Source organism: Streptopelia decaocto, assembly GCF_964273445.1.
Source record: "Streptopelia decaocto genome assembly, chromosome: 2".
Taxonomy (NCBI): domain Eukaryota; kingdom Metazoa; phylum Chordata; class Aves; order Columbiformes; family Columbidae; genus Streptopelia; species Streptopelia decaocto.
This window is the reverse complement of record NC_138655.1, coordinates 110,884,381-110,908,151: the sequence shown is the minus strand read 5'-3', so window position 1 is coordinate 110,908,151 and position 23,771 is coordinate 110,884,381. Positions and strand designations below refer to the sequence as shown.

The following is a 23,771-nucleotide window of genomic DNA, read 5'->3' as shown; positions in this document are numbered from 1 at the left end:
GAGGGGGAGGAGGAAGCACGACCCGGGGCGGAGAGGGGCCGTTCCGGGGGGGCCCCGCCGTCGCCCCGCGCTGCCTCCCGGCTGTGGGCGGGGTGTCGCCGCCTTCGGGCCGCCGCCGGGGCGGGCCGGGCCGGGCTGGGGGGGTGGCGGGGGAGAAGGAGGAGGAGGAAAGGGGGAGCGGGGGTGTCATGCCGAGAGCGCGCGTCGCAGCCCGCCAGGCCGCGGCCCGACCCGCACCCCGGGGCGCAGCCCTCCGCCGCTCCCCCAGGCAGGCGGCCCCGCTTCCCGCCGGGCCCGGGGCATCCGCGCCTCGGGCAGCAGCGAGCCGCGTCCCGAACGGGCCGAGGGAAGGGGGAAAGGAGAGCGGAGCCCTCTCCGCCGCTTACAAGGAGGGGAAGGGAGGGGGGAAAGTTTAGCGGAGGGTGTTTGAATTAGGAGTTATCCCTAAAGAGCCTTTCCCCTGCTCTGATCCAGAGGGCAGCGCTGGGAAGAGGGGGCGGCGGCGCCGAGGAGCCCTGCAACATCTGTAAAACTTGGAGGAGGCGGCGGAGAGGAGTGTGCGAGAGGAAAGCAAAAGGGACAACTTTTCCGACACGTGAGTATCTCGGCGCGATGTGTTTATTCCTCTTCTTCGGTGGCCGAGCGGAGCCAAAACAATGCCGGGCGGCGGGGTTGGTGGGGACGGGACGGAGGGATCCCCTCTTCCTTCCGAAAACTGTTTGGTACGAGGCGGAGGATTTGGGGGGTTGATTTTTTTTTTCTCCCCCTCTTCTTCTTATTTTTCTCCTCTCCTCCCCCCCCGCTCTTTTTGTTGAACCAAATCAGAAATGTCAGTCAGTGCGAGTGAGTCAGAAAGGGATCGGATTACAAGATCACTGAAACTGATGTCGGATTCGCGCACACACACTCACACACAGAGGCAAAGGCGCGGGCTGCTCCCCGCGGGAGGCGGGCAGGGATAAAACAACCACCAACAACACCCGCCGGTCCTCCTCTGCCGTCCCTGTCCTGCGTGTAGTCGTCTCGCCCCCAGCTCCCCCGGAGAATGCCCGCCGGCCGCGGCGGGGGCCGGCCCCGTTAGCCGCGGCGGCGGGGGAGCGGCGCGGGGGCGTACCGCGGCGGCCCCGGCCCTCGCCCATGGGCAGTGCGGGGGCTCGGCGGCAGCGGTGGCGGCGGCAGGTACGTACCCACTTGGGCGAGAAGTTCTTTGTTCCCCGGGGCTCTGCTCCGGACCACTTTCTACTCGTCTCCCAGCGCTCTTCCCCCGGTCCCGGCCCCCTTCCCGCTTCTCTAACTTGGAGGCGGGGGTAGCGAGGGGTCTGACCCCTAAAAATGGCTGTCACAGAGCGCGGGAGTTGAGGGAGCGGGGTGCGGAGAGAGGCGGGGGCATTCCCCGCTCCGGGCTGGGGCCGGGCCGCGCCGCCCGGGCTCGGCCGCTCACGTCCCGCGGCGGAGGGGCCGATTTGCGAAGCTGCAGATGCTTTTTTTTTTTTATCCCCCCGCTACTCTCCTCCTCGCCCCCTCCTCCCCGAGCAACTCCCGGGCATTTTCACGCCCGTGAGGCGGGGCGGGGGGCGTGGGCCGGCCGCAAACTTTTCAGGGGAAAGGCGAGAGGAGCGGGCGCTGTCACATCTGGAGGGGCGGCGGGGCGCCCCGGGGGGGCAGCTGTTGGGGCGGCCGTTGTTCCCGAAGGGGAAAGTTGCGTCCCGGGTGGGTGTGGGCGTGTGGACCTGCGTGCGCCTTTTTGTGCGGGGGGCGTGCGGTGCCGCCGCTCCTCGCTGCCGCCGTTGGCTCCGGGTCAAGCCGGGCGGCCGGCGGAGGGCCGGGCCGAGGCGGGAGGAGCGGGGCGGCTGCCCGGGGTCGCCGAGGGGCGGGGGAAGGCGGGGGCGCCCCAGGGGAGCTCCTCGGAGCCGCCCCGCGCCGGCACCGCCGCCCGTCCTCTCATCGCGCAACTTTGAAAGGTCCGAGGAGCGCGGGTCCTCCGCGATTTTAATTAGCCCGTAAAGTCGGGGTGTTGACACAACTCCTGCGGCTCCGGACGGGCTCGCCGGCGCTCAGCCGCCAGTGCCCGCTCCCAAATCCTCGCAGCACATGAAAAGGTAAAAGAAACTTCCCCCACTCCCCACCTCACCCCCCAAATTTTCTTTTTAACCCTCTAGTGTGTAGTTTTGATCCGGTCCTGTGGGTACGGCGTCCATGGCCTTCTGCCAATTTGTATGTAGATATATTTATGTAAAACATTTTCTCTCAGCTCCTTGCCAGCTGTTCCACATTTTCCAGCTGCCACTTCAGTTTGAAATGATGGACTGTATGGATCTCAAAGAGCCTTTTAGTCAAAGGTACGGATAGCTGTCCGCTTGATATACAATGTCACGTTTTAGAGGCTACTTCACTAAAGGAGTATTAGGTAGCAACCCACAGCAAAATACTCCTCACGGTCACGCCCCTGCTACTACCCGCTTGATTTTCAAGGCTCAATAAACGTGATTTTTTTAAGCTTCCACGTGCAGACTTCATTTCTTTTGTGTGTGCTACGGAAAAACTTGGGAGTGAAATTTTTCTGAGGCCTTGAGATATGTGGCTGATTAAATTAACAAACATTTTTAAGAGGGTACAGCTGCCCCTCTTTCTCTGCTTGATGTATGTACCTGTTTTGCAACAGTTTAACTTGGTAGAATAGTGAGAAATCACTAAGTTTCTCTGCGTTAGGAAATGTTTTTGATGTGGTGTTCAGCGAGATTATGTATTGAAATCTGCAAGAACTGGCCTTAAGTAGTTTGAATATTTGTGCAATTGCATTGTAATTTGGAAAGGTGCCTCACTGATTGATTCCTATAATTATTTCATTTAGGTCCTTTATTAAAAATTAATAATGATCTGACAGTTTCTTAATTACATATGTCATGCTTATTTTGAAGGAAGATGAATGCAGTGTTTTAAAAGTAAAATAACCTTAAAATGTAAAAAATGCCGTGTCCACACCACTGTATTTCAGTTGAGGAAATATATATTAAAAGTAATGGTGAATGAGTTTAGCAATGTAAACTGCAGGCAGCCTCCTGAGAGTTTGTTTATATAATGACGGTTTGGGCTTAACTTGCTAGTATGTAAATACTTCCAGTTTGGTGTATAGCCCAATTCTAAAAACATAAATAATAGTAACTATGAGAGAAGGCTATTTTAAGGGGGAGGATTATTTCTTTAAAAGGAGGATTATGTGATTTTGAATGAGTAAGAAGAATGAGTAAGAAATAGACTCATTCAGTGTATATATATTCTTTCAAGCTGCAGTGGAAGCAAAACTGTGACTGGAGGTGCCTAAATGAATGAATGCGCTCTTGCATTCCGGTAATTGCACATGGTTTTCAGTAGGACATGCTGTTTTCCAAAGCATTTCTGCAGAAGTACTACAAAACAAAGACATCACCTGCATTTTCCTGCTTAAGCAGAGTGAGGTTTTTGGCTTAAGAAAGTGTGCAGTGGCCAAGACAGTGTTTACTGCTATAAGTAATCTTCAGTTGTGAAAGATACATTGTGCATTTTCAAACTCAAAAACATCTCGTAACCAAGAAATTAAAGTATTGATGGTTATAAATAATTTCTGTTTATTTTAGAATCGGTGTTAGGGAAACCAAAATACCCAAGTTTTGAGATATCATTATAATTTGTTACTCTTGCAGATTACTTTATTTTTTTTATCAAGATAAATGTGTGCATTTGATACTGACCCTTAAAATTTTCAGTTACACTTCCTGCCTCATTTTTGGAAAAACTATTCCGTTACCTGCACTCCATAGTGTGTTTGAATTTTGTCCTGCATGTTCAAGGAAGGAATGGCATATTTTTGTGTTGCGGAGTGTGTTATAGTGAAAAGTTAGTAATCTCTGCCTGATAAATAAGGAATCTGATGGTTATTAAAGCAGGATTTATTTGGAGTTATGAAAGGAAGCAGTTTAATGATCAGCGTTGCACGCACTCAACTATATGGAGACAGTAATGTACAAAGAAAAAGCAGACTTGAAGGAAAAGTGAATCAATGAGTCATGAAATCCTCAGGAAAACCTTAGTAATGGAATGTTAATGCTTTTAGACTATAGTAGATTATCTTAAAAGTCAGACTTTTCTTCTTTATGCAATTGTTGTAAATCCCTAGCTAAAGAATACTTTGAAGAAGGCTTTGGATTTTCTGGCACTCATATTCCGTAGTCATTCTGATTGTTTTGGAAGATTCAAGAAATTTTCTGCCAACTTGCAGTTAGGCAATTAAAATGCTAAAATGGCTACAGAGGAAGCTTTTTATTCCACAAAAGGTTCAGCTGTAATAATGATTTCAAGTTGTCTTTTAAGCATAGGTTTTACAGACGTCCTCCCTTTAGACTTTGTCATTTTTATAAGCGAATTGATTTGTTATACTTTAAAAATCAAATAAAATGAGACAGAATAAACAAAAATAGGGCATGAGTGCTGCTACAAACTTTTCAAGTTCTTTCAGTGCATTTTTCATCTTTACTTTTATTTGATAGGTCTGTGAAATAGAGCTGTGGACTGGCAAAGACTTTAAATGAAATTTCACACTTTGATGATTTTTTTTTTTAACTTTGATATATTGACAGCAAAAGGAGCTGCAAAGCTTTTATATAACTTGAGCAGTAACGCCAAGCAGCAGTCAAACGTCTCTATGCATTTGTGTTTAACTGCAGAAGAAAAACATGTCCATGGGCAGTAGAGGGTTCTTATCAACTCCCTAATCCCAGATCCCAGCAAACCTTGAGGGCATGCCTCAGATCTTGCTGAAATCATTGTAGACTCTCACAGTTTGCAGATTAAATATGCTATGTGTTCCTGGCTCCAACAACAGTTTTATGAGCTCACTAAGCTTCCTGTTTTAAGATCCTTTTCTGAAGTTTTTAGGAGCTGCTAAAGGCGATGCTGTCTATGGGAAGCGGTACTTGTTAATTTAGGGACACTTTGGATATTTCGTTCTGTCTGTAAAAATGGCCAAAATCGCTATTTTCAAATTGGAAGTCGAGTTGCACTGAACAAGGAGTCCCTTTAAAGAGGGATTCTGTTGTTTTAATGTGTTTGTCAGTACACAAGGTTACAAAGTTTATACGAGGCTTGATTTGTTTTATGGGGGCTTGACTTTGACTGGGCTCTTTAAATCGGGACTTTTTCAGTTGTAATTCTGAGCACAACGCAGCTTTTAGTACATAATTTCTGAGCCTCTTTTAACCAATTGTATTTCTAGCAGCTCATTAAACATACCTTTGAAGTTCTCATTCTCCTTTAAGTGTCAAAGAAGGGAAAATGTATTCTGCCAAGGGTGAATTTCAGTGAATCAGGTAGTTAACCCCAGGTTTTGTTGACCCTTCTGAAGGAATGGTGCTGCACCTCAAATTCCGGGTCGGGTCTTCCTTTCTAGCTGCTAAATAGCCAACTCTTATGTTTTATTCACTGTAATCATGTTTATGTATTTGGCGTAATAGTTTTAATTAAAGAGGAAAATACTTATTGTCCAACAACATGTGTCATGTTATTCCCAAGAGAACTTGAGCCAATTTTGTGCTTAAAGGTTATTCAATGAACAAAATTTTGAAAGCCCCATTTGTCAAGGTACTGCATGGTTTCTGTTCGTTTTCAACCCCCAAATTCATTGTCTGCGTGGCCCAGTCATTAGTCATCGGTTTGTTAGTGCTGCCTTCAGGCAATGCTGCCCAGCACTTCTTCACACCATTATAGCTCTAAAAGTGTGCTCTGCCGACTTGTAGAATTACTGCTCTGATTTCCGCTTGACTGGGTTTGAGGTAAGTCCCCTCCCTGCCTTCCAGCTCACTCCAATCCCTGCTTGGTTTTAGGGCTGCTTTCTTGCCGAGATTTAGGGGAAAACTTTCTTAAAGATCGTGCTGGCATTGTACTGTGGTTTTGTTGTGGTGTACGCTGTAATATGAGTTGCACCTGCACTGCCTTGAAAGTGTATTCAATTGGCTGCTGATCTGAAGAGCTAGTTTCCCTCTCTTTTTAAGAACAAAGCAAGAAACAAGACAATACATTGATCTTAAAAATGCCTGCAAGATTATTTAGATTACAACAAGGGGTGAACTAATTGGGATAGAACACATTTGTCTCTAAATAGTTGCTGGGTGTCAGAACTGATAATATCAGAATCCACTACCAAGAGATCTGATCGAATACTTTTCTTAGCTGAAGTTTCCACTCTAATGCCAGTTATTTTTTTGCACTGCTTTGTTGTTGTTGTTTTGGGGGTTTTGTTTGTTTGTGTTTTGTTTTGTTTGTTTGTTTGATGACCAGACTGCTGCTTTATTTTTTTCGTATCTGATATTTGTGTCAGGACCAAACAAACCTTTTGGTGGTTTAGAGCTGAACCTCCAACAAATATGTTTGCTGCTTTGTATGATACAGTTTTCTTTACATATAAATCTGTTAATGTCAAGAAAATCAACTGCGTGTAAAGAATACTTCATCCAGCTGCCGAGAGAATGAAGCCTTCATTAAATAAGATGTATGAATACCTGAAACTAAATAGTCAGAAACACAGGGTCAAGTTAGTGTCACTTCAGTACAATGTCTGCTGTTCTGAACAGCGTATATTAAAATGAAATCCTAGCACCGCTGATTTTTAACCAAGAGGACGTGTGGTTTTGCTTGGCTCTTCAATTCACTATGGATTTTTTTTTCCTGGGAAAACAAGACAGCTGTACAACTCTATGATTACACTATTTGAACGGGGACAGTGGATTGCAAAATAATATATACTGCAGCAGTTCAGAGTTGTCCTTTCCTATTCTGTGAAGTTACAAAAATGTGAAGGAATCACGATGCAGTTTTACTGCTACTATGAGACAGGTGTAAAACCTAAAGTAAACTGTAAAAGCTGAAGATAAAGTTTTATAAAGTACCTTTCACACTTGAAGTTCTTCCCGGATATATGGAGCTTTTCTAGCCCTCTTACATGTTAAAACATCTGTGTTGGGTTAGAACATGAAATTCGGGATGAAGGCATCACTTAACCTGAGAGTATGCTGAGGAGATAAACAGGCTTCCAGAAATGGGGTTGGTGATCGAGACATGACACTTTCAAAAACATTCTACTTGATTCCTTTAATCTTGTTTTAAAATGCTAATTGTAAAATATGGAATACAGTCTTTCCTTCTTTCATTTGCATATCATAAGTTGGAAACAGAAGGCACATCTTCGCAATAGATGCATATTAAATACATTCTTCCTTGAGCTCGGTTCCTGTATAGATTGACATTGATATATAGATCTAGTTTTGATTCCGAGGAAACTTTCATCTGTTGGGATTGATGAGATAAAGCAAAAAGTGTGAAGAAAGTGGACATGCCATTGGAATTCACATTTAGCTCTGGTGTTCTAAATTAGAATATTTCTGCATTTTTCTGTTAGGCTGACTTCTTATTTGAGGAACTAAATAAATTGTGATGCAAAGCACACCCATTACAGATGTTTGTAATTTGCTTTACCAAGCTGTTTGTTGACAAACTGGCAAGAAGGGAAAGGAGAAAACATGCTATATCTTCACCATAAGTGTTGCTAGTGCTAATAACAGTATCAGCAGAGGAAGTCATAGGGTTTGTTATCAGTGCAGCAAGTCTTGCTGGTTGTTCTCCTCTCTGAATATTCCCGTCCTTTCAAACCTTGAGCATATGAACGCTCTCCTTCAGGTTTCATACAACAAGTGTTTTACAGAAGGAAGTCACTGTGTTGTTATTTAGGTTTGTTTTGGATTTAGCACTGCTGAATTCCTGAAGAACGATAGGAGCAAAAACAGTCTGGAGACTTGGAAGGGAAGTCTGAAATGTCACTGCTCATTTTAACCCATTGCTACAAACAGTAAAGTCCACAGATTTTTTTTCCCCCTTGAGCTAATTCTTTAACAGCTAATCCTACTTTGACATAATTATTAGAGTTTTTCCTGCTGCAGAGCTGGAAGCACAAGGACATGTGTGATTGCAAAACAAGCAGTAGCACAGCTCACTCTGAATTTTCTAGCAATATTAGGCAGTTTAATTGGTTGGAGTTCTGATTTTTTAAGGGTAAGTGCATTACTGTTTTTAAACCCATCAACCTCCCAAAATATATTTGCAGATTTGGAGACTTGAGAAATATGTAGCACTTTCTGTTTTTTTAAGAAATAACCTTTGATCTTTCCATTGGCTGTATTTAGATAGTTTGTAAGACAAAGTTAAAATGAGGAATAAAGAAACCCAAGACCACGTGATTAAAATAACAAATGCTTAGATGCAGAGTTAATCACCTGCTTTGGTTGGTTGGTTTTAGTTGTGGGGTTGGGTTTGTTGTTGTTTTTTTTTTTTTTTTTTCATTTTAAAGTTCAGTTACTTACTCTAAAGACTCTTGGGTAATGAATGGATTATAAATTTTTATCTCTGAGGATACATCATATCTGAAATGTAAAGCCACTAAGATGTAAGTTCTGGCTCTGTGTCCCTCAGCGTTGTGTTGCATGTCCCCAAACAACCTCTGTGAGGAATGGACTGTTTGGATATGGACAGTTTGACCCAAATCCCTCAGTGTTTTTATGCATTAAATTCTGTTTACTGGGTAAGAAACTATGAATCACTTCTTCCCTGGCAGAAAGCTGTTTTATTCAGATACAGAGTTTAATCTGTTGAAGTAATAGTAAAAACATTTAATTGGGGTTATACTTAACAGCTTTCTAAATCCTGTAACAAAAGTAGAGATAATCTACTTGTAAGAGTAGGTGGGTGATGTGTATTAAAAGCATCTGAGGTGCTGCCTCAGTATAAAGTGCCACTTATTGATCTTACTGTGTATGTATGTTTGAAATATTTTCAGGACTTCTGGCAATCCAGTTTATCTCTAGCAGAAAGACGCAAAGAAATGTAATTCCTCTGGAGTGGAGCAATTATTACGCTTGATCAGTAGTTCAGTATACGCCGTAGATACGCTATAGAATAGTTTCTCACTCAGGATCTTAATCATGAAGATCCTAATGGCACTGCTTTGCCAGGCTGATTGTCTTTGTGTTTGTGATCCTGCATTATTGTTGCCACAAGCTATTTAACCTATCAGGAACAGATCAGATCATGATTAACCAGGCTTTAGGTCTAGTTGTTTTTCAGTCTGTAGGGGGGGGAAGAAATCAAAGGAATGTAACAAAGGAAAAGACAGCAGATAGTAATGAATTTGGAAAGATTGTGTTAATACGTGTGGTGCCATGTAACTTGGGGTATTTTTTAATTTCAAGCAACAACTGTGCCTATCTGATTCTATCAGGTATCAAGGTTTTGTTTCCCTCCTTCCCTCCTTCCCTCCTTCCCTCCTTCCCTCCTTCCCTCCTTCCCTCCTTCCCTCCTTCCCTCCTTCCCTCCTTCCCTCCTTCCCTCCTTCCCTCCTTCCCTCCTTCCCTCCTTCCCTCCTTCCCTCCTTCCCTCCTTCCCTCCTTCCCTCTCCCATTTCAAAACAGATTTGGGAGAAGTATGCAGTTTGTAACTAGCACAATTATGGATTATGCATGTAATTTAAATGGAGATAAGTATTGTGAAGTTTATCTTTTTTTTTCCTCAACTTACTAGTGTTTTGGTTTTTATTCATATAGAGTGGATGTAAGACTATTATATTTGTTTTCCTCTGTTTATATTGGTCTTAGTCTTACTGTGACCAGTTGGCTTGACAGGGAAGAATATGAACAAAATTTGCCCAGGAGTAGTTGATGATGGTTGCAGAATTCTGGTTTCGTTTACAAAGAACTGAGAAAAGATAAAACTATTCTGAAAATGTATAGTGTTTTGATTAGTTTCTATAGCTATTATGAAAAAAATGGTGAGGTGTACCAGGAGGTTAATGTTATAACTGGAAGATATTTCTTAACATAGCCGAGCACTTGTGTATTTTTCAGCAAGTACTGTCAGGGGTAAGTTAGTGCAGCTTTGCCCACAGGTTTGATGAAAAGCAATGATGAAATCTAGGTGGGTTTTGGAAGTTAAATGTCCTCAGTCAAGTCTGTATAAATCAGTGTTAAATAGCTCCCATATAATAGCGTAAGATTGTCTTATGTAAATTTTGCATTTTAATGTATCTGAACAAGACAGATTTTTTTTTTATTTTATTTATCCTTAAATATTCCCAAGGATCGGTGTAACTGGTTTTGCTAAAATTGATAAAGGGTCCTTTATGGTTGAGAGAAGCTGTAATTTCCTGATTGTTCTTCAAGCCTCCCCTTGTGTTTTTCACTTTCATACAGTTGCGCTGTTCAAGATGTGTTTGTATCCCCAAAGGCTGCCTCCAGTAGTGTGGATCAAAGTGGTACCTATGAACACCCTGACTACCCCGAGTCATTTCTGAAAAATTAAACATGCAGTGTTTGCTTGCACGCTGATCAGGGCACTCTGGTTGCTGATAGCAATCAGGACCAACTTCCCTGCTGCTGATGTAATGATGATGAATGCTGTGACACTGCTATTTCAGACAGCTCTTCTCAGCGGATGCAAACCACTTGTTAATGAATTGAATACAACTAAAGCAGCATCGAATAAAACCAGCAGCATCGAATAAAACAGGGAAAGGACTTTTTTTTTTAAAAAAAAAAATCCCAACACATTAAAATATGCCTCCTCAAAAAAAAAAAAAGGGTAACAAATAAAGGCAGAAGAAGGTTTAAGTTTGCAAGAAACATAAACCAGTCTAACAAGCAAATTGAGAATTTTAGATTCTGATTCCCGCACCAGCATTTATACTGAACCAAGTAGTTCTCATTGGAGTCAGTGAGTCTATTCACCTGAATGAAGATTTTAATCATCTGGTCTTTAAAACTTACTTCAATATAAATGCAATGATTTAAAAAGTAATTCAGAGAGGAAAATGAGCATAGAGCTGATGATTTCTTAGAAAACAGAAGAGTACGTTCAGAAAGGGTCGTGCTAGAGGGCTGATCTACTGGGTTTGGTTCATTGGCACTGAGAGTAAATAAACAGAAAGATTTTTCTCCCCAGTATATTAATATGTTTATTTTTACTACTGTGTGGCACAGTTTTATGACCAACATAGACAGGGACTGGAAATTACGTAATTTCAAATTGCTTGAAAGAATTTTCTTGTTTGAAATACATTTTCAACATATTGCCATTTGTTGATACTCCTTTTAAGAGACAGTTTTCCTCATTTAACTAGTTAATTCCAGTAGCTTGTTCCTAAAATTCCTCCAATTTACTATGCAATTGGTGAAAGTTTACATTTCTGATTTTAAAAAAAAGAGACACACCTGCAGGCAGGTTGCTGTTTTGAGAGGGATTAGGTTTAAAATAGGGATCTGGAATTAATTGTGCAGTGGGTTCAGGCTTTAGGGAAATTACAAAAGGTTCAAGCATGGTTGAATGGGAAAAAGCCATGAATGTTTGCTTTCAGGAAGGAATGTTTATCCCTCTATTTACCTATGAAAGTTCAGGCTTTTGCCCATATACTGTTATAGCATTTTCTTGCCATTCGTATGCACATGGCGATGCTGGGTAGCTGACAGAAAGTAGCTTTCTGGTTTTTTGAAAGCAGAGCTCCTTGCTGCAGAATAGATACATGTTGTCTCAGGCCTGGGGGCAGGAACAGGCAAGTCACTGACCCACACGCTGGGGAGAGCCATGTACACCATCCTATGAACCGCTTCATGTTTTAATGTGAAGACAACGTCAAGCTGGCTGATTTTTCAGAATGCTTTTTGATAGGGATTAGCAGCCAGTGGAAGGAAATATTCACATCGCCCTGGACTTTTTTTTGGTAGACTGCAATTCTCATATTTCAGTACTATTTCTGAGAGCAACTAAAAAAACACAGACAAAATTAAGGAGAAGGGTTCTAGAAGTCGTGTGTCTGGCTTGTGTTTTCATCTTGGGCTTAAGTTTGTATACAGGGGAAAAAAAAAAAAGGCTTTTGGGGTACCATATTGGTTTCCAGCTGACTGCTTCCCTATGGGCAATGCTTGACAAAACATACCAAAACATATACCCCTAATTATTAGTCTTGCCATCTCTCCTGGCTTGCCCTACTCTCACAGCCATGCATGTCACTGTGTAGTTGGGATGGCACTGGCCTGTAAATGGAGCTACTGGAATTCTTGTGGACACCCTTTCCACACATGCATGGGTTGGGAGCGGAAGCAGGAAGGCCCAGGAAAAAACGTCTGCAGTGCTGGGGCCATTGGTTTATGGTGCAGGGTGTAGAGATGAACAAGAAAGTTTATTCCTGCTGTGTTCCCTTTTCCATGCTGACACAAAGAGAAGCAGCCTTCTGGATGTAAACTAGGCAGACATTAACCAGAACAGGTACCAAGAGCAGATGTTTATATTAGCTGATGGCCAATTCTGCAATTTTCTGACCAAAAATTCACTTTAAACTGCCACTCTGTTTTCCTGAAAATAAGACCTACCCCAAAAATAAGCCCTGGCATGATTTTTCAGGATTTTTGAGGATGCTTGAAATACAAGCCCTACTCCAAAAATAAGCCCTAGTTACAGTTCATTAAAAAAAGTCAACTTAAGTAGTGCCCAGGCAGCTACATGTGTAAAAAACTAACAAGTTTTGGAGCAAAAATTAATATAAGACTCTGTCTTATTTTTAGGGAAACAGGGTGCTTCAGGCCTCTGTTCTGTACCATTGTCCACACAAAGTAGTATAAAATAGGAAAGTGATAGAAAGTGGTGGGCAATGTGGAATTATGCCTCTTAGTCTTCCCTCCATTAACAAAAAAAAAACTAGCCCCAAAACACCAGGAAATCTTATTGGTAAGCTGTTGGGGAAAGAAAAAAATATCCATAAGAATGGATGGATGCCAGTCTGAGCAGCCACATGTTGCTCTTGAATTGCAGATGATCCGAAGATGCTTTTTTAGGAGATGAAAACTGTGTTAACTCCTTACAGTACCTTCATCTTGTTCCTATGGTAGGATCAGGTGGTAATGGACCTGCTGTCCTGCCGTGGTAGAAAGGAGAAGGAGGTGCAGATCAGTGAGGGCTCCTTGCTTGTATCTGCACAGACATCTACATGGGACGAGGCGGTGGAACCACTGCAGATACCTGTCATCATTTTTGTGGCCTTTGCCCACATGTTTCACACTACTCTGCTGACTTAGTGAAATGAGGGCAAAGTATGTGGCTTCTTCCTTTCTAGCTGAGTAGAGGGCATAATTCTTTTCTTTCAGGACCTTTAGCCAAAAGAAACAGGTTGTGAACCGAGGATAGAAGAAAATAGGGGGCAACTTCTGCAGCCTCCCCTTCCAAGCTCTTGCACTGTCAAACTCTTTGATGTAAATGAAGATGCTGCCCGAATAGCAGACTTGGCCCTTAAAAGGCAAAACAGAAGAAAAATAAACTCATCTGAAGAAGATGTGCAACTTTTAAAATTCCTTTAGAGACAGCAGAAGAATTTACTCTTTTTACAGAATATTAAATAACTGAGAGGAGGGTAGTCAGAGGACAAGAGGGTACATTGAAGGACTCTCACAGTGGCTGGAGGCTGGGTAGAGGCAGATTTTGGTATTTATGCAGCCAGGGTTGTACAGCGAAAACAAGCATGATCTGGTCAGTGTGGGGTGAAGAGCTTGGCAGCAGTGCCAGCATCCCCCAGTTTCTGCCAGCACGAGGGACTGAAAAGCCTGATCCATATGGTGACTGACCGTGGTCTTGGGTGCTCTTGTGTCAGGTGTGCAAGGATAAAGGAGGAAAAAGCATACGAGAAATTTGGTAAGGTGTCATTTACAAAGCTTGTATGAGTTCTCGCCTTGAGGAGATTTGTGCATCGCTGGGTACAAGCGAGGGCTGTTGCAAGCTCAGTATTGTTAGATCTCTTCTTCATATCTGAAGACACCTGATATTCCCCTTCATGTCCTGGTAAGAAGTAGTTTGGCAGATCGCAATAATATTTGTAGCACTTTCACGGGTAGATCTGGAAACTACTCTTATAAGTACTCTGCTGTGGTGGGCAGAGCTTTGTTATTCCTGTTTTTAGCAAGAAAGGATCTCAAGGGAAGAAAAGTGCCTAGCTAAAGGTTAGACCAGCAGGTCAGTGGCAGGGAGTCTCTGATATCTAGTCCAATCCTCTGGCTGTGCTGCCTGGCTAAATAATGATTCATTTAGTGATTGGGCCCTTCTTTGATCCCTACTGTATAACAGTGAGGCTTTGGAGTGTTTTATTGTGCTATGAAAAAGAACTCCTACTAGGCAGGTGGGAAGGGGAAGGTTTACTAGACAGCTGTGTTTGTGATGAATTGGCTTTGTAGACCTTTTTTTTTATTATTTTTTTTGCCTGTCAGAGTTGGGGAAACGGGTTGCTGATGTAATTACACTCATTATAGTTTACTTTGTGGCTTGTTTTGAAGCCTTTGTTTTTTTAAATTCATTTAAATGTTGTTACAGAACAGTGTGACTTCCTTCCGTTTCAGACCCCTTTAGCTAATGACTGCAGGGCTGCTCAGAGCTGAAAACACTCCATTTATTATCATTTTGTCGTTGCTGTTGCATAGGACCAGGTTCAAACTACGAAGTACCCAGGTACTTGGTTCTAAGCGTGGTGTGTGCTGAATATTGATGATTTGTGTAAAGCTTACTTGGACAGACTTGTGTGCATCCCGTTACGCTGCAGACCAGCGTCTGGAAATGCTTGTGTTCCTCACAGCCCTAGATCCCCGCAGACTTGGGGCCTGGTGTCAGTACACTGCTGCACAAGCTGTGTTGCCCTTTCGGAAGCTTGTGGGCTTCTTGGGTTTTTGTCAGGAGTGTCAAAGCTCTGAGAATCAGGAAAAGTGATCTGTGGGGTATAAAATGGATGTGTCTCTGGAGATGACACTGAGAACAGCCAGGAAAGGCAGAATAACCAGACACGCACCTCTGCAGAGTTCTCCATTTTCAGCATTTTTATGCAAAATAAAGTGATCTCATTATCTGCCACTAGCAATAATATTTGCCTTTCGCTGTGGTTTTCAGGGTGTTGCTCCAATGCACTTCTGTTTGAGCTAGATTTCTGAACAAACAAAGTGAGAGATGTTTACACAAGTAAGACAAGGTGTAGAGATAGGCAGGATAATTCTTGCTGCAGTGTGTTCGGGTAGTGTGAATGTTGAAATTTAAATATTTGGCTTCTATTAGTCAACATAAAGGCCTGTCCTGGTTTTTGTGTTGTCCCAAAGTGCCCTGGACACAGGAGAAGAATACTGTCTTTTTACTCCTGGGTCCATTAAAACCCTATAGGCTTGGAAAAAATGGACCTACCCATCAAGCAGCATAGTGGGTTTTGTGATGCCAATTCTCTGTAAAGGCAAACTTGCTTATTTTTGGTGTTAGTGTTTCCTTAAATTCCTCAGGAATTCATGCATGCAAACATGATTTGATGGGCATGCAGAAATGGCCTGTGGACTGCTAACTCAGTTGTGCTGCAGGCTCTTCTTCAGGTGAGAGGTGTGAGAGGTTTCGGGCTAAGCTTTTGCATAATATTTAAACTTTATGGCTCTCTTGTTTCACTCAGGTATTAGTAAGAGGAGAGCTGAAGTAATGAGAAGTCATCATGGAGGCGCAGTCCCATAGCTCTACCACGACGGAGAAGAAAAAAGTGGAGAATTCCATCGTGAAATGCTCCAGTCGAACAGATGTCAGTGAGAAAGCTGTTGCCTCCAGCACAACTTCCAATGGTGAGTAACAGCAGGGATTTACTAGCAGCCAAACCTACGGTAATTTTATGTTCACTGCATTCCTTGTGAATTGAGCATTTGCACCTGGATCAGTGTTTGTTCTAACGAAAGGCTAAAGAAAACGAACGAGGGGGAGGTGGTGGTGGTGGTGGAAAGTGGTAGGATACAATAAGGCCTGTTTTGGCATGAGACGTAGTATTTTTCTTCCAGATGTTCTAATTTGAGATGTAAATGTGCTAAGTTATTTATTATAGGAAGTTCCTGGTTTTGGTGTTTTGGAAATTGTCTTGATTAGCCTGGCAGGGCTTGTGGGTGCTTTGCATTGGGCCATTGAAATCTCTTACACTAGTTAAATAATTAGTTATTACAAAAGAGATAGAAGTAGCTCTGTCAAAATTAACAGCAAAGGTTTGTTTTCTTCTCTTCTTTTACAAATAAACTTGCTCCTCACAAAGGGCTGACCCCACCTTCCCAATGTTTTTTAATGGCCAGGGACAAAACATCAAGCTAAGAGTATATCCTCCCATGAATTCATTTCAAAGCTGTGAATGTAGAGCTTGTAGATTTGCAAAACTGGAATAATTTGCTTAATTCTCCCCAGAGATTACCTCACTTGACAATTTTACATATTCTCTACCCCTCTGGAGAGTGTGTAATCCCAGCCTTGGCCCTTTCATTGTTCAGTGTAAGAGGGCTGAGTGTATTGGTCCCTACCTATGCAAAACTCTCTTTGCATTAGGAAAGAAAATTGCTTGAAAAGGTGTGGGCAGAGTTCAGACTTGTGGATTTTGGATAGCTGCAGATTAACTGTTGGTTTTTGCAAATGAGTGTAATAATGGCTGAAAACAGGAGATATCTTTCTGCATATTTTGGAGTCCTGGTGTATTCCTGGCAAAACATTTCCTCTCCACCCTTTCTGCTTCCATCACGCTCACTCATCTGGGCTTGTGGTCCAGGTCAGGTTCTCACTTTGATATCCTGAAGAAAGGTTTTTGCTTTCTCAAAGAAACGTGTTTCTCCCATTGGACTAAAGCAGAAAATACATGAATCCTACAGCCGTACTAAAGGGAATCTCTGTGGGTCAGTAAAAATTAGATGGCGCATGTCCCAGTATCTTTCCCTGTGACTGGACTTCAGATTCAAAGCAAACTCAGCACCTGCTGACCTACTAGTTGGAGTTGATCCTCATGAGAGTATAGAAACTCTGGAGCAGCAGTGGAAAAAGTTGCATCAGTTTTCTAAGGCATATGAAATTAGATCCTCATCTGGTGTAACTCAGCACAGATCCATTGCTGTCAATAGAATTACAGTGGTTCACATTAGTTGAGGAGCTCCCCATTGTATTTTTTTTTTCAATAATAGGATTTACCACATTCAGACAGATGCACACTTAAACACATATGCATATTCTTTGATGTGTCAGGCATTTGCACTCAAACTTGATGTTGGCACATAACTCTGACTGTTTGGGCTAGCTTTAACATTATTGTTAAACATTTAGATTTAGAGGGCTAAAAATAAAGCCTTCAAGATGTTTTTGCCTAATTCTGACACTAATTTAGCTTGTGGTCAAATAATTTTCTCTATTCCACATATCAGTTTTAACAGGGATATTACTTCTTAACTACCTGCTTCATATAGGTATTGTATTACTGCATGTCAGGAGCATCAAACTCCCAAGACCTGGAATGAATCTAAGTCTAATGAATGACTAGAAGTTTTTGTCACTGGAATTGTCTGCTATTACTGGAATGAGATGCTAATGTAGTACACATCCTAGGGCCTGAGGCTGCTTTTGGTTAAGGTAATGACAGTTACCTTTGTTTTCAGTGGGTAAGGATTGGACTTGTTAGTCTTTGTGTTTAGGCAAGTCGCCAGGAACCCCAAGGTTTGGGTTTCCATCTATGTTCATGTATAACCAAGCAAAAACTTTTCAGAGATTACAGCACTGCGTTTCAAAGGGATAAAAAAATTCCATTCCTTCCTGGATATGAAATATTTCCTCTTAGTGTAGAGACTCCATGGAGCATATACCAAAACAAATAATGATAACAGAACTTCAGGAACTTAAACATGAGTTTTACTATTGCAGTGTTTTAAAGTTTTGCTTCTTTCAGATGTGATTGTTGTGATAACGAATTTTGGTTACAAGGACCAATTTACATGGAAGCTGGAGCTTGCATCGCATTTGCATCTTTTTTTCTTTAATGCTGAAATGAGTATTACTGCAGGAACATCATCAGTTGATATAAGACACCACTCCTACAAAGCATGCAGCTTTTGTTGATTCAGGGCCTCTTTTTTTTTTTTTTTTTGCAGAGGGCTGTAGTAATGTTAATGGTTGTGATTTGCATTTGAATACTCTGTTAAACAAGGTAAGGTACCCTTAAAATTAACAGGAAGACAGAATGATCCTTGCTGGTTTTGTCAGGAGACTCCGCTGTCATTGCAGAGCAACGTCTGCCTATCTAACAATGTCACCTCGTAAGGATGTCTAATATCAGTGCTTCTCTCCTTATGGTCAACACATTAATTAGTGAAGTTTGTAGGGTAACATGTACATGAGTGACAGCTGTCTGAGATGTAGAAACTATTATTTTTTCAGTAGCTCTGCTCTCTTCTGGAGCAGTCAGAACTTGGATCATAAGTAGACTGAAAGCTGTTAGTTACAGGTTCTATGCAAAGGTTACAATCATGAAGAAACAAAGAAAACGTCATTATTTCAGTAGCTCCCAAAAGCAAGTTAACACACGCAGTAGCAGAATCTTTGTTAAAACGAATATTGAGTGTGGAAAACTTTTGAAGTCATAGGATGTGCAAACTGTTTACTGAAGAGCCTGGTGTAAACCTGTGTGCAAGGGAAACCAAGTGGGAAAGGCGACCTGGAAGGGCAGCTCGTGTGTTCACCCTGACTACGCAATGCAAGTTCTGAGGCCCAGACTTGTGGGTGCCCCTTGGAAGGTACCAGCTGCACTGTAGTCTCAAACAACAAGGAAGCATGGGCTGTAGTTTATGTTTTGTCCACTTCTGCTGAGTTCTTGTCATTGCTTAATGCAAAAAGGATTTCTGTTGCACTCACCTAGCTACAAACTCTGACTATATTGCTAAGATGCTTGCACTGTGTTAGATAAGGGCCTGCCAGCGTTTCCATTATAAACCCCTAATTTCAGGGATTTATAACTAAGCTGTTAAAATGTGCTCCAGGCTGAAACACATGGGGAAGGTCTTAGTGCTGGAGCAAATTAAAACTCCTTTTAAAATATATGTGATCAAAAAAGGAAAAAAAAAGTAATAATTTCTAATAACCAACAAAAATCTTTGGTGCACTTTGATCCCCAGTGGGACTTTGTAATTTGGGACCACTGTTGCTTTGTTTCGAGTTAATTTTTGTAAGCTTTTGATCTTTTCTGCTTTGTGTTTCATTTTGTGTATCTCAACCAAACTGCACGCAGTTTACTAGGATACATTTCTTTGCAAATTGTTCCTTTTACTCTTTCTTTGTTTGACCGCTGTATTTACTGCTAGGCTAATTATCAAAGGGGGGAAAACTGCTAAAGAAAACTGTTGACAGATGCTCATTCACAAAAGGCTGTATGAATAAAAAGTTCGTGCTCCGGTGTAAAGTAAGCTTACTTTTGTGTATCGTGATTGGATAGGCTCAGACTGATCTGCTTTGGCAAAGTAATAACAACAACAACAAATAAATACCATGATATGTCCTGACCATGTCACTGGTATTACATTGGAGTAATGAGGCCAGTGTCCCAGACCACCTTGCATCCACAGTGCTATGTTGTCAGGCCTTGTCTTCTCACATGTGTGTCCCTGCCACTTTTCAGGAGACAAATCAGTAGGATTTCGTTCCCTACCGTGTCTATGCATGGATTTAGGTCATCATCCTGGAAGCTGCTGCATGCACACACAAGTTCTATCAAGTCGTGCAAGGAATGGCTTTCTGAAGAAAGATATACATTGATAAAACTCATTCAAATTAGTTCTGTGCTCCCCTTGGAGAGCCTTTGCCTGATATTGCACCTCATGAAACCTGCCTTGCCAGACCTCCATTGGATAATATGGTACCTCCTGTAATTTCAAATACTCCCAGGGTTTAAAAGATATCTTCAGATGAACACTGTAAATGTTAGAATTATAGAATAGTTTGGGTTGGAAGGCACCTTCAAAGGTCATCTAGTCCAAATCACCTGCAAAGAGCAGGGACATCTTCAACCAGATCAGGTTGCTCAGAGCCCCGTCCAGCTTGGCCTTGAATGTCTCCAGGGATGGGGCATCTACCACCTTTCTGGGCAAACCGGGCCAGTGTTTTACCACCCTCATTGTAAAAAATTTCTTCCTAATGTCTTGCCCGAATCTCACCTCCTTTATTTTTAAACCATTACCCCTTGTTCTGTCACATCACACCCTCCTAAGTCTGTCCCTAGGTCTTACAGGCCCCTTTTAAGTACTGAAAGGCCACAATAAGGTCTCCACAGAGCCTTCTTTTCTCCAGGTTGGAGTTGCAGGCGTCTGCATGGTGACCTGCCTTGCTGAAGCGTGCTGAATGCCAAGACGGAGGCTTGTTCTCGGCTGTGTCTCCATGCTGCTCCGCCACGAGCGCCAGGGCTGGCAGGGTGAGCAGCAGCCTTCTCCTTGGCTGCTGTGCCTCCTCACAGCCTGGAGTGTGAGCTGTGGCTGAGATGGGCAGCGCGCTAAGTCCATGTGTCAGGCCGAGCGCTGCGGTGCTGGAGCAGGAAACTGCTGTCTGCCCCCCCCCTGCACAGCACCCCCCTGCACCCCGACCCTCCTGAGTCCCAGCACTGCAGTAAAGTCTTAAGCTCCAGTCCAGCAAGTACTCCCATGAAGGCCTCGCTTTAGGCAGAGGAATAGCTCCCTCAGCCCCAATGCGGGTATTTACATGCTTACAATTAGGCAGTCACTTTAATGCTTTGCCAGGTTGGCCGCTTCGACTGTATGCTCTGCTTTGTAGGTGAATAGGATTTATTGTTAGAGTACTTTGTAAGAGGCGTTCACCAAAAAAACCCCATGCTAACCTAACATAGCCCTCAGCTACACGCTTTTTTTTTCTTCACTAAATTTGTAGTATGGATGTAATTAATTTTTCACTTTATTTTCTAAAAAGTACAGGGAATTTCTGTGTAGGATGAATTAATACTTCTACAAGGCAAACCTGCACTTTGTGGCGTTGCTTGGAAAGCATTAGGAGGTTATAATACTCTGTTCGACCCTGATTTATTTAGTGTTTGGCTTGTGAGTTTTGTTGGTGGCTAACATGCTTTCCTCTCTTGTGCATTTTGGCTCTAAATGTGTTTTTAACGTTGTATTAAAACAATGCAGTTATTGTATAAGGACTCCATCAGTGTCTGACAGCCAAGCACTTATTTTCAGTTGATGTGTTTTGTCTAGTTTTTGACCCATGAGCTCGTTCCACTGTAATTTGATATTTCTTATTAACCTATTACTCTGCCTTAAAAAAAAAAAAAAGCTAATTATAAACGTATGTAGGTTGTGGACTTGACTACCTTTATCAGAATCAGATAGTTATTGAGAACATACTTTAAAGTGATAGAAAGCAGAAATTATTATCTTAATGATGATGTAACTTAAACCCAAGCTTGATAGATGAATAAATGAGAGGAAGTTCATTCGTCCACTTTGATTCTTTCAGAAGAAGAGCCAGCTTCATCTAGGTATTCGAGGTATCCTTTTTTTAACCCCTTTCTTCGTAGTAGTTCTTTCAGGATTGAATGAGGGACGTATTCAGCAGTCTGCGGCCCCATAAGAAACCCATTTCCTGTTTAAACTTTGAGCTGGTTTCTTGTCCTGCTGCTTGCTTTCAAGTTCACCATGAAATAGGTGTTAATCATAATACCCATTCTTGGCCCCCTCGTCAGACTGATGTGCTCAGGGTCCCGTTGAGAGGTCAGGGTTCAAAGGAAGTTGTTAGGTATCAAGAAGCATTGCCTGTACTCTTTTAGCAGTCTGCAAATTGAGTCCCGAATTGGTTATATGAGACCTGATTCTGCAAAGTGATCAGGAAGTGCCCTCCTCCTCTCCTGACATCAGAGGGCATGGAAGGGATCTCTTCACTTCTTGTTTTCAGGTCTAGGAGGAAAAAACATCCTGTAGGATTAGATATTGGAAGTGATGATCTTCAATGTATAGGTTTTTCAGAGGGTTTTGTTTTTCAGCAAGACAAACATTGTAAGTAATTCCCATCTGTTATGGTGGATACAGCAGCGTAGAAAGTATGGGTAGAATGGTCACATGTGGTAGTGCAGATAAGTAAGGGCAAAGACCTGAACTTGTAGGATGTTGTGTACCCTTCTGTTCTAGTAATTGTGGCCAGGTCCTAAGAGAATAAACTGAAGGAAGGTACCTGTCCTTAGGGGGGATGAGCTCTCCTGGTGCTTAGAAGTGTTGGAAGCAAAAGTATTGGAAGTTGTAATTAACTGGGGACTGCATGTCTTGGTATATTGTGATCTGATGTGAGTAGCTGATTAAATACATGTTCATTTGGAGTAATACACCCATGGTCCTGTATGCTTACCAATACCATTCCAGTTAGGGTTAATAAAATTAAGTTAGGGTTTATTAGTGTTGTTCCTCAGTGAGCCAGCCCTACCCTTACCCTGCTCTAAACCCGGTGATCTGCAAGTGCAATACAGTATTGCTTCATTAATTCTGCTGAGATTTCCCTCCTTTCCCCCCCCCCCCCCCCTTCTCTCCCCTCCCTGCAGTGGTTAATAGCATAAGGGATATTAAATGTCAATCCTCCTCTATCCCTTTGCAAGTTCCAGAAAGAGATGATTGAGTGGCTTAGCCCTGCAATCACTGTAATCAGTAAGTAATGACTTAACATCCTGCTGGATAACACGAGGTAGAATTGGGAGAAAACATTTGTTAGCAGCAGAGGCTTGCCACCTGGACAAGGTGGAGGTTAAATTTAGGGAATTATATACTGGGGAGTTGTTTTTTTTCCCCTGAAAAACAAACAAAAAACGCAACACCCGAGCAAACTGTATTACATCTGTACCGGGGTTTTGAAATAGAGTAGGAAGTGATAATAATAAAAAGGTTTAAAATGGCAATGATACCACGCTCTGTAGCTTGTGACCAAGACTCCAGTATCAATGAGACCTCAAAAAATTCAGGCATTACAGCCCATAGTACTGGGGAGGGGGAAGCAACCAAGAGGTTTGATTTTTATTACAGTAGGAAAAAGGCTGCTGGCAGCTGAAGCTTGTGTGATATTGATAGCCTTCCAGAAAAGGGCTCGCTTGCTGCTGTTCAGTGCTGGTCTCTGGGGAAGACACCCTAAAAGAGAAAAGGCCTCCTCATGACCTGTACCATCAAGCTGGGGAGGCAGCAGCACGGCTGCTCCGAGTGGCGGCACCTTCTCCCAGCGCTGGAAACGGTGCCAACAAACACGCGGGTGCCAGGCGGCTGGGGAGGCTTGGAAGGCCACTAAGAAAATTAAGGCAGAAAACTCTCCTGTCCGGGGTCCCTGTGAAAGAGACCAGACTTGGGATCTGCAAGTGAAGGAGACTTGCGGAGTAGGTCTGTTTCTTAAAAGAAATAAAAAAGCATTTTTGAAAATCCTTCTAATTGACTTAAAAATCAGGCAACCCCTCTGGCAGGCACAGTATTTGGCTTTACGATTTGAGCTGTATAAATTAAGGCAGTTGAAGTAATTTAATTACTTAACAGGTTTTCAAATGGCATTCATCTTTTCTAGATGTTTTCTGTTTCCTATCTGTCTCCAGTTAAAAGGAAATAATCAGGCATCAGTGTTGCGTTTGATAATATCCTTGTTCTGTATTTTTCTATTCCCCGCCCCGCCCTTTCTTTTCTGGAAGATACAAAACCTCAGCTTCTGCTTGCATATAAATTGTTACTAAATATGTACGCCAAAAAGGGGGAGAAGTATGCTTAGGGTATGGTCTGTGATTATGTAAAGAAGGTACTGTATTAAAACTATATTCTCTGCATTCTTTCCAAGCCATATCTCGTTATTTTGGGGTGAGAGTGGGAGGGAGATGCATTCTTTTGCCATCCCAACTAAGA

General features: G+C 42.6%; 1 protein-coding gene across 1 annotated transcript in view; it reads left to right on the top strand.

Moving 5' to 3' along the window:
• Positions 1–215: 215 nt before the first annotated feature.
• GLI3 (GLI family zinc finger 3) overlaps positions 216–23,771 on the top strand; it is a 216,176-nt gene continuing 192,620 nt past the window's right edge. The window contains exons 1-2 of the mRNA XM_082044232.1: positions 216–595; positions 15,527–15,689. Of these exons, the coding sequence (XP_081900358.1) occupies positions 15,566–15,689 (124 nt within the window). The 5' untranslated portion in view covers positions 216–595; positions 15,527–15,565. The remainder of the gene's footprint in view (positions 596–15,526; positions 15,690–23,771) is intronic.